The 11,552-nt window shown below is 39.2% G+C and overlaps 1 protein-coding gene across 1 annotated transcript in view; it reads right to left on the bottom strand.

Annotated features, from left to right (window-relative positions):
- ints6l (integrator complex subunit 6 like) overlaps window positions 1–11,552 on the bottom strand; it is a 29,809-nt gene that overhangs the window by 11,808 nt on the left and 6,449 nt on the right. The window contains exons 3-9 of the mRNA XM_014024138.1: window positions 10,227–10,376; window positions 5,229–5,318; window positions 4,927–5,110; window positions 4,721–4,849; window positions 3,379–3,542; window positions 3,047–3,199; window positions 1,688–1,820 (exon numbers count right to left, since the gene is read on the bottom strand). Of these exons, the coding sequence (XP_013879592.1) occupies window positions 1,688–1,820; window positions 3,047–3,199; window positions 3,379–3,542; window positions 4,721–4,849; window positions 4,927–5,110; window positions 5,229–5,318; window positions 10,227–10,376 (1,003 nt within the window). The remainder of the gene's footprint in view (window positions 1–1,687; window positions 1,821–3,046; window positions 3,200–3,378; window positions 3,543–4,720; window positions 4,850–4,926; window positions 5,111–5,228; window positions 5,319–10,226; window positions 10,377–11,552) is intronic.

Genomic DNA, 11,552 nt, shown 5'->3' with positions numbered 1-11,552 from the left:
ACTTTGTTTATTTATGTTTGAAGTGCCTAATGAAAATAAACAGTTTAAGTTAATTATAAGGATTTTTAAGGATATTAATTAGTACTTGTATCGGTATTTGGTATCGGCAAGTACTTTAATGTAAGTACTTGTACTCGTACTCGGTTTTCAAAAATCTGGTATCGGTGCATCCCTATATTATATATATTTTTTATATAACGCCACCTCCTATGACTGTAAAGGTTCCTGAAAAGGCCTTGAAAAGGCCCACAGACCACCAGTTGATAATCCCAGTTGTAGCTTGTTTTGTGGCTCTGGACACATTTTATTAGTGAGACAAGGAGCAGAAATGTTTCTTTTGATTATAAAGGTTGCAGACCCCTGATCTAGATGATGCTCTGCTGCAGCTGCTGCCAACCTGAACGTTCAGTCAGATTACACACCTGGAATATCCTCTATGCTTACACTGACCTTCTCATGTCTAAATTCACTTCATCACCACTTACAGCTGACAGACAGGCGATGATGCTTTTGCCTGATAGCAAAATGCTTTGTACTGGACAGATTTTAAGAAAATTCTCAGAAAGTAATCATTGGATGTACATCTGAACTGATTAAGGTTTGAAGCCAACCCAATTCAAGACTGCCGCCACAGTCAACTGATGGTCGTCACAGTGGTGACAGGACATTCGCCGGGGTAAGGGCGGGAATAAACCAGAAGACTAGACTATCCAAATTCACAGCCACTTTTTCCCTGTCTTCACGGTCTACCAATACCAGGTCCTTCAAAGGACCCAGCACTTGAATTTGGACACAGCCAAAGATGCTTAAAACTCTGTTGTTTATGTAGATATTTAGCTAACATTTGGTTTGGTAGAAACTGAGAGTAATACTCGCTGTGTGAGACATTAGTCTGAAATATTGCCATTAACTGTTTAAGTCAGCAAAATATTTCATGAACCACAACAGATTTTAATTAAACTTTTTAACATTAACTTTCAGGGGGTCATTGAACTTCATGACAATAAGTGACCATCTGGAGAAAAATCTAAAACCTTACATACATACCTCCTTAAAAATGATCATTTTAACAATACAGTTTATTCACAATAAACTAGTCAATATTTTAGAGCTATCTCAGCCTGTAATAAAAATATTAAATTAAATGATTTTAAAATTAGCTCCTTAAAGGCCTTTTAGTTGATTTAATAGACAATATGTGTATAAATGTCCCCAATAAGTATTATTGATTACTTTTTGAAGTCAACCAAGGTCAAGATTACCATCACAGCTAATAAACATTAGAAAACACAAAAAGCTTGGTTGATGTTATAAATATCGAGCTAATAAAATTGGTGTGGCAGTAGCTGAGAGTTATTCATACTCTGAGCATTACATTACCAAAGTGGCTCTAACTTTGTCACGTCTCAATAAAAGATAAACTTAGTCCATAGATGTAGCAAGAACGACAGCGGGCGATATTCCTTCAAGACATGCTAGGTTTCTGATTAGAGAAAGTTTGTGTTGTATATTTGTTTAGCTGTAAACTTCATATCCATGATAATAACAGCTAAATATTACTGGGGGCAAGCTACTGCAGACAAAGAGGCGACCCAGATAAGGAGACTTTTGAATTTAGTATCAGTTCGGATCTATGGCCCAGAAGTCCTGTAGCTGTGCTAAAGACAAATTTACCACTGAGTCTTACCAAGCAGCGGGAGGAGAACTGGGTAGTTGTAAGGCATGACAAACAGATTAACACAGGTCAGAGTGGTGCTGGCTTTAAGGTAGCCAAATGGCTTCCCAAGGTCATTCTGCTTCACGCTGCTGCTGACAAACACCTGAAAACATGAAAGAGAAGGATTAAAACCAAGAGCTTTTATTCACAGTCTAATGCTACATTTACACCAAACGCGTTGTCCGTCTCCAAAAATCTCAAAACGCACGCATCTCGATGCTGGTGTCCAGTGAGGACAGACGCATTTGATGTGAACGTAGACGCACTTCTTTAGACGCTGGAGGGGAGGAGCCTTTTTAACCGTAGTTTCGATAACTTACCAAACGTGCTGACTTTCTCACGAATCGTCCTCCAGGCAAAGTTCTTTTTATTTCTATCAAGATAATGGAAGCTGATGATCATACATGATCGGACTTTCAGTTTTTCCTCCGTTGTTTGTGTGATCCGATTTCCCGGGCTTCCGGTATTTCCGGCTCGTCACCAGTACGTGACTGAGCAGAATCTCTGACTGGTTGATGCGACGCGTCAAGCAGCAAAAGTTCAGATTTTCCAACTCATGCGTCGGACACTTGGGATGTGCCGCACCGACGGAAAATGCTTATGACGTGTGCACCGCTTCGAACCGCGCTGCTCGAAATGCGCCAGACACGCTGCTCGGTTTCTAGAGGCCCATAGCTGCACGTCCACCATTGATTTTGCATGTAAACCAGATTAGCCTGGTAAAAACCAGACCCTTGTCTACTAGGGTCTGGACTCGCTGCATAAAGAAGTGATTCTTGCTGGAGGCGTGGCCTCTCTGAAGCGTATGTGTATATGTCGCTGTGAAGGAGGCTAAGCTAATAAGCTAACCGGAAATCACATGCACTGTAAACAACCCTACTGAGAGGAGAAATATACCGAGCCGAACGAGACGACTGTAAATGAGAGCTGCTGCTTTGTCAGACAAATTTAATTTAATTTGGAAGCCTTATCAACACAGACTGACTTCATTCACTTCCTCCACTGTTGTATGCTAAAATAACTAGCAGACACTGCATCGACATTCTGTTCTCTGATTGGTTCAGCTAAAAATCTGCCAGCGTAGTCGTTGTCTATGGGAGAAACGCCAGACGGAGTAGTGAAGGGAAACTAGAAATGAGCAGAAGTGCGTAGGAAGGCATGGGCCAGGCTAAAACCAGATGCTCCTGATGCTCAAAATGTGTTTGGTGTAAATGTAGCATCAAAATAATCAGCAGCTTTTGTGCAAAGCTTTTGATTCAACAAAGGTAAGTATTCAGTAAACAGTATATAAAAACATCTGTAACCAGCAGTGAGTGAAGAGACATTTACCTGCCAGCACATGTGTGGAGACTTTCTCTCCAGAATGTACTGGGTGAGTGGAGAGGGCTCCAGTTCATACTTGTCAAAGGGAAGTTTGTCAATCACCATGGGTTCACAGTCCACACAGGAGAAACGTACCACAGGATGAGCAGAGCGCGGCGGCTGAGAGGAAAACAGGAAAAACTCATCAGATCCTTCTGTATTACAAAACCAAAGAAGATTTAAAGAAAACCGGATCATCAAACTGATGTTCATAGTGTTGGACTCCTGATTACTCTCAGGCTGGGAGGACAGCTACAAAAAGAAGAGGAAGAAACAGCAACGTGAGTTCTTCTTCTCACCAGGGTTGGAGAATTCTGGTCCGGCCAGAAGGACTCTGGGATGGGCCAGTGGCCCACTGGAACCCCCGTCTTTGGGTTCGGTCGCACATAGATGAGTTTGTGGCAGCTATGCCAGGGCTGAGGGCTGAACGACGACACAGGGCGACTGGATTCCACCAAGTTTTCTACAAAATACAACACAGATCATATACCAACAGTAAAAATAATAAACAGACCGAGATAGAGGCTTTTCTTTACAGAATACTATTAAACTTTTAAAGGGATCCAAGATTAACATCTGACTTTATTTGATAAACGTATATTTTAACTGTAAAATAAAAACTTTAAAATTACTGTAGGCTGTTTAGTTTTGTAAATGTTTAAACTAAACTTTTAAAAATATATTACATGGACAGGGCCATTTTATTTACATGCAAAGCATTCTTGGTAAATGATGATGTGGATAGGTCATCGGTGCGAGGCTGCTAGCGAGCTATATCCACCCTGAAGGTTAATCTTGGACAATATCTGANAGGTAGAAATGACTCAGCCTGTAACTGAAAATATGGATGGAGGACAACAGAGCTGCTTCATGGAAGAAGAACCTCAGCTTAGCCTGTTAGCTTTAGGATTAGCCAGGACGCTATCAGCATATACATGTATTAGCTCAGCGCTACACATTCTCCTCTCGTCACTGAGGTCATCCATCCACATGACAGAGGGGAACGCAAAATTGATTCAGCCTGCAACTGAAAATATGGATGGAGGACCTCAGTTTAGCTTGTTAGTTTGTCGAGCTAGCGCCAACCTAATACATGTAAGGCAATATAGCTTTGGCTCTAAAGCTAAAGCTAACAAACTAACTGAGGTTCTTCTTCCATGAAGCAGCTCTGTTGTCCTCCATCTATATTTTCAGTTCCAGGCTGAGTCATTTCTACCTTCTCCTCTCTGTCAACGCTCTCTGGTTTCATTTAAAAGAGTTGATCTCATCAGATATTGTCCAAGATTAACCTTCAGGGTGGATATAGCTCGCTAGCAGCCTCACACCGAGAACCTATCCACGTCAACATTTACCCAGAATACTTTGTGTGTAAATAAAATGGCTCCGTCTGTGTTAAAATATATTTTACAAAAATTTACAAAACTAAACAGCCTACAGTATTTTTACAGTCTTTATTTTACAGTTAAAATATATCTTTATCAAATAAAATCTAATGTTACAACTAATCGTGGATCCCTTTAAACTATCTCACATTTTATGCTCCAGCTAACTGTTGGACATGTGATGATGTAATAAGTCCAAAATGAAACAAAATATTTTCCTATAAATGCAGCGTGTTTCTGAGCATCTCTTACAACCCACCTTCTCCTACCAGAGGTGGATCTGGCCCCGTCTTCTCAAAGTTGATGACGACGCCACTCTGAACCTTTTGGACTAGTGACTCCAGGCACTGATTTAACATCCTTTGTGTTCGCACACAGTACGATCGACCTGACAGGACCAAACTTCAGAATGAGTTCTCGTCCAGGAGACACGGGATGAATGAAGCAGAGAGGAAAATACCAAACCTCCTGTGACCTCACACATCTGGGTGATTGCCGAGTCATCTGTGGGGACGCTGCCGAGTTGCTCGGTGTCTGGTGCAGAGGCTCCTGGCAGCCTCAGCACCAGAGCAAACAGCCTCTGGTCCCAACGAAAAGGCTCTTTGGTGAGCTCGCTGCCCGCCAGAGGAGAGTTCAGAGGCAGGTGCAGCTACGCAGAGAGAGGACAACATGTGACGCTGACTTGATTCAAGCACACATGGGTAATAAATGTACAATCACAGGTACAGGTAGTGTTATTGCAGGCAGTAGATATTAGTAGAGCTCACCTCATCTGGCACCCCCGAGCTGTTTGTGAGCCTATTCCCATCAGTGATTGTAATGATCACAGATGGTTCAAGGAAGAATGGGTTGCGGCCCTGAAGGGAACGATCACAATTAGCAGTTAAATGTGAGATCAGAAAAACAGTGAGAGACCGTTTATATTCTTTCATCAGGTTTCTTGTTTTACAGTCAGAGACTCTGTGATCAGAATTCAAATCTAAAATAAACAACATAATTTTACTAATGTCTCATGTAGTGTTGTAGTACTTGAGACCGGTCTTAAGACCACTTTTTGATGGTCTTGGTCTTGTCTCGGACGCTACCACATTTGTACTCGGTCTTGTCTCGGTCTCGGACATTGAGGACTCTGAATTTTATGTCAAGACCAGTCAAGACTACAACTGTGGAAATATCCCTAAATAGCCAGATTATTGTTCAATTTATTTGTTAAAATCTTTGCTTTCATTGTATTTAAAATGTTGATTCAAATCCAAACCTGACTCTTTGCTATTTAGGTATTTTTGTTACCGGCTGTCACTTGCAGGCAACACTCCAGGAAAGTGAGCAGTGGTTCTCTGGGAGCAGTACAAGAGCTCTTCAAAATTTTCAGTAAAACAATTTGGTTACATAAATTATAATATCATTGTAAAACAACAACAACCAGGAGAAAGCGTAGAGCAACTTGTAAATTCTGCAGTGCTTCACTTTCAGAGACGGTGGGAACATTGTTAATTTTATCATCACTAACTTTAACAATCTGCCTCTGTAGCAAAATGCTTTCCTCTGCCCTCACACAAAGATTTTGTCAATATTAGCTCTATATATTAAGTTAGTTACATGTGTACAGAATACTCCATTAGGGCACTAGATTATATATTTTTTTTCCTTTTCTGGTCTTGGTCTTAACTCGGTCTTACCCTTCCTTGGTCTTGGTCTCGACTTGGTCAAGGCCTTAAAAGTCTTGACTTGGTCTCTGATTAGGTGGTCTTGACTACAACACTAGTTTATAGGAGTATTTCAGCTACATGAAGAGGCGTTCTGAAGTATTAATGTTCCTTGTTGTAAATAGCACTCCGAGTGACTTCAGTTTGCAGAAATTACGTTTACATCTGATAAAACTGACAAACAGCCAAGACCAAACAGTGTTTTATTGATTTGTGCAAATGCCCTTTACACTCATTTACACTGCTGACAATTTGTGTTTAACAGCTATTTACATAGAAGTATGGGGTTATTTGAAAGTGTAATAAGCAGCAAGCTATAGCACTAGAATGTAATACAAAACTAATGGCAGTGTAAAGTTTTATCAAACAGCGGTTTATAGCACCGTTATGAAATTTTGAAGACTGAAATTGTTGAAAGACTAAAGCCATCTCCTCGAGAAGGGGGTCTCTGCAGTCACTAAGTAGGAGTTTCTTATTTTGTAGGAGGAGTTGGCCCAAGACGTGATTGGTCTGTTTGACTGTGGGGTTTGAAGAAGCTGGGGGGCAGCAGGGAGTAGCTTGGTCGAAACGTCCAGGAAGCGCCTATTTTTTTTAAATATAGAAATTAATTTTAGTTTTTACTTGAGACAGGAAGGTGCTAGCTGCACAAAATTTAAAGTCAGTAAGTTATGTTTCCACGTCACTAAGTTATTGTTCTGTTTTAAAATACATTGACAGTCAATAAATCATTATTTTTACTATTACCATTACTTCCTCTTTTAAGTTGCCCCAGTCTGACCAATCACAGTTAGGGCAAACTCCACCCACTGAATAATATGTACCGCAGAGACCCCTACTTGGTCCCCTTTGGTCTCAGGTAAAATCTTAACTTTATTTCTCCAAACCGAGGTTGTTCGAAGAGCTACAACAGGTAACATCAAAACTTTCATACAGAACACTTCAAAATGGATCAAATAACACTTGAAATGTGTTTCACCCTCACAGTGTTTAATTATAAAACATGTAGTTAGCATGTAGTTACATTGCACCTCTGCTCACCCACTAGCTGAAGCCAGTGTTGCACAGCGGCTGATGATCTTTGCTTTGTGTCAGGAGGTGTGTGTGAGCCACACAGTGTCCTTGTATTACTGTCTGTGCTGCAGAGGCCAAACTTGGTCTAATTCAGACACACGGGGAATGCCTGAGTACATTTACACACCCCTGATGCTCAGAACTTGTCTCTTTGTAGTAATCCAGTTCTGCCCTCAGGCAGCCAGAAGAAAATGACTTTGGTGTCTGAGACAAGGTTGAGAGGATTAAGCTACAGTCAGAAGTCAATTTTCTCAGTGTTATCTTCAGGTAGGGGCGTAAAAAGAGTGAAAAAAATGCTAATCCAAGTCTTTCTTTTTCTTCTTCTTTTTTTTTTTTTTTACAATAAAACTGTTTTAAATATTAAGTATTACAAGGATTACAATGTTCCTCACATTTACTTGAACCTTATAAATCCGTGTATGGTTCGTTCTTTGTTTTTTTTTGTTTCAAAATAAAATTGCAAAAACAAAACAAGCATGTTATTTTTTTGTTTTTCTGTTTTTAAAACCTAAATGTAAAAATGCAAAATCGATTTAATAGAAAATCAACAGTGTTTGATTTTTGCTTTAGCCATCTAAATAAAAATAAAATACGGTTCTTTTAATATGTAGCAATACCGGAAATGAAGTAAGTCGCCAAAGAAGGATAGTTTACAGTGGATAAAAGATTGCATAAAAACAAACCAATCTTAAATAATAGGCAATGGCTGCATTTGAACCATTTTCTGCATTTATTATCGAACTTAAGTATAAGAGTTTTATGGACATTATACTGTGAAAAATGAGAAACACTTGTAAATACTAGCTAGCTGACGTTAACTTTCTGTAGGCATTGTGTATACATGGTGTATTACAGTAATGGACCAGCAGGTGTCCTCTTGCAGGCCATAACAAATGGAGAAAATGGGAGACATAATTATAAACAATGTACATTTGTGTCATACCTATTACCTTCACGTACCTACAATACATACAGAATAAAGTCATAGTTTAATTGTAGATTTTGGGATAAACAGCAATTCAATGTAAAAGCTTGTCTTTGGTTTAACCATTGCAGTAAATAAAAAACATACCCCTTTTTTATTTTTGCAATTGCTGTTTTTCTAATTTTGTTTTAAAAACATAAAAACAAAAAAATCACGTGCTTGTTTTGTCTTTGCAATTTTATTTTGAAATGGAAAAAACAAAAATCACTGCTTGTTTTGTTTTTGAAATTTTATTTTGAAACGAAAAATCCAAAGAACGAACCATACACGGATTCTTATATTACTACTAGTTTAATCTGTAATTTTCTTGTCCTCTGTCATCAGCTGTATTTTATTCAGATTACTTTAAATCTGCATGTTTCCCACACACTTTATAACATTACATCCATTTTCACATTCAAATGTTTAAAGCTTTCTGTTTTTTGAGGCTTTTCTGATGTTTAACACAGTTGCAAATGTCTTTTGAATTTCATACAAATAAGCTTTTATTGTGGTGAATCTATCATAAAAATATAAAAGAAAAGAAAACCCTTCACAGGCTTTAGGGCTGTGACCTTGTGACAGAAAAGTTTTTCCTGCATTTATAATATTTGACATGTTGGTACACAGCCAAGCAAGATGCTGCTATTGAAAGTAACCCGGTTCATAGCTTCGTCTGTGTATAACTTTCATTTACAGAAGGACATATAAAATAATCAAAGGTTTGCAAATTGGACAGGAAAAGACTTTCCTTTGACTTTGTTCTATTTTCTATTTCAACAAATTGTAGTGTAATTAGCATGACCTGTCAAAAATATGTCTTCTCCATACTCTGCTGGAACATCAGTAACTTTATGTAAAGTGGCACTTGTGCTCAGATATTTATTAGCTTAAAAAGCTAAATTAGACTTTTTTTTGGCCTTTTTTGTGTTCTACTGAGCCCGCGAGGGGACATGGGGGCTTTTTTTTGCGTTCCCACGCAAAAGTATTGCGTTACCTCACAATACCTTTTGTGTTCCCTCGCAAAAGTCGTTTTTCACTGTTGTGCCTGCCGGTTTATTAACAAACTCACATGTTTACCATTAGAGAGTTAGCCTACTACTTTAATTCAGCTTCAGAATGAATATATCACACAGCCACGCATGGAAGTATGTCATAGGCCGATATTTTAACACAGTGCAGCCATGCAACATCAATGTCAATTTCACGAACACATCCTGCTTTGGTAACCGGATATTTCAAAATAAAAGTCTGATTTAATTCAATTCATCTACAAGTCAAACTTTTGCATGGGAACGCAAAACAATATTGTGAGGTAATGCAAAGGTATTGTGAGGTAATGCAAAGGTATTGCGAGGGAACGCAAAAGTATTGTGAGGGAACGCAAAGGTATTGTGAGGTAACGCAAAAGTATTGTGAGGGAACGCAAAGGTATTGCGAGGTAACGCAAAAGTATTGTGAGGGAACGCAAAGGTATTGCGAAGTAACGCAAAAGTATTGCAAGGGAACGCAAAAGTATTGCAAGGGAACGCAAAAGTATTGCGAGGAAACGCAAAAGTTTTGCGAGGAAATGCAAAAGTATTGCGAGGGAACGCAAAAGTATTGCAAGGGAACGCAAAAGTATTGCGAGGGAACGCAAAAGAAAAAAATCCCCCCATGTTCCTTCGCGGGCTCCGTAGTGTTCGGTTTAATTCTGGAACTACAAACAATCAGACATAAAAATAGTTCAGCCTGTTTTAGTCCAACTTATTTCTACGTGCATGACCAAAATGTTTAGTTTTAACTTTCAGTCACCTAAGAAATTCACCATTAAGATGCTTCTATTTAATCTTTTTTTAAGATAATCCACATTTCTTGTGTGTAATCTAAATTCTCAATCAGAAACTCCAAAACAAAGATACTGATAGATGACAGACTATATTTTATATAAATAATATCTATAATAAGGACTTCAGTCTTCCAGAATCCCTCATATACTTCAGCTTTTCTCTGGCAAACAAAAGGACTGCTCCTACAGTGATTACCTGTCCATAGTTGTCGATTCCTGACACCAGGCGGTTGAGGTTGAGCAGGTCGAAGGCCGTGCGCAGAGCGTGCCCTAACGTTGTGAGGCCAGACGCCTGCAGGTTCTTCAGCTCGCACATGAAGGTGGCGTGGTTCTCCTTCCAGCCAGCCTGGAACACAGCGCAGACAGTGTGAGGCGCTGCGCTGCACATAGCCACGCAGCACAGAGGGCCTGAAGTCAGTGCAGGGTGAGCAGCCACATCCAAAACAGATGCACACACACACACACACACACACACACACACACACACACACAACGTGTGACACGGAAAAACAGAGGTTTCCTCGCAGACGAGTGAAATCGATCAATTTAACCACGTTAATGTTGGCAAGAGGAGTTAGACGTCCTAGCACTGCTCTGATTCAGGGTGACGTGACAAACCAGACTCACAGTATCTGCCTGTGAGCCGCTGAAACTCAGAACAGTGTTTTGGCAGGATGTTGCTGTAGAAAGACCCTTATTTACATAGCATGAATCCAGGAACACACTTGTCAGTGCTGCGTGTCTTCTGTGGGAGAAACATCCTCCCACAGGAGATGTGAGCGTACAACTGTTCATCCACTTTTCCCTGGCAGGGTCTGTAGAGATGCAGCGTTATACTTCATCTATGAATGACCAGCAAGATTAAAGAAACAATCTTCTTTAGCTGAGAACAAAAAGAATAAAACTTTTAAAGTGTCTAAGTCAGGCCAGTGGGTACATTTCTGAATCATGAAAGTATTCAATCAAATTAAAAACTGAACGTTCCTTGCCTCCTTTCTTCCAGAGTTTTAAACTAAAATCTAGGGATACGTGGTATATTGGCATTAACATTGGTATCAGCTGATATTGTTCATTTTTTAGAATATCAGTATCTGTCCGACAAGTTAAACTAAACACTAAAAATCACTAAAAAATTTCAAAACATTTGTGTTGGATTTACTTAAATTATTAGGTTCTACTCAACTGAACTCAGCAATTTTTTCACTTACTTTATGAGTCAATGTGAAGTAATTCTCTTAGATTTACTCAATTCAGTTGAGTAGACGCAGATGGTTGACTGATTGATTGATTGATTGATTGATTGATTGATTGATTGATTGATTGATTGATTGATTGGATTGAAATTCCTTAAGTCTTTTGACATTTTTATTTTATGTAAGTTGTCATGCTAAAGGTAAGAACCAGAGGAAGACGTCTGACATTCTGGTTTTCAAAGAAAGAAAGAAAGAAAGAAAGAAAGAAAGAAAGAAAGAAAGAAAGAAAGAAAGAAAGAAAGAAAGAAAGAAAGAAAGAAAGAAAGAAA

Source organism: Austrofundulus limnaeus, unplaced genomic scaffold, assembly GCF_001266775.1.
Source record: "Austrofundulus limnaeus strain Quisiro unplaced genomic scaffold, Austrofundulus_limnaeus-1.0 Scaffold408, whole genome shotgun sequence".
Classification (NCBI taxonomy): domain Eukaryota; kingdom Metazoa; phylum Chordata; class Actinopteri; order Cyprinodontiformes; family Rivulidae; genus Austrofundulus; species Austrofundulus limnaeus.
Note: the sequence above shows the minus strand (reverse complement) of the source record. Positions and strands in the feature narration are given on the sequence as shown.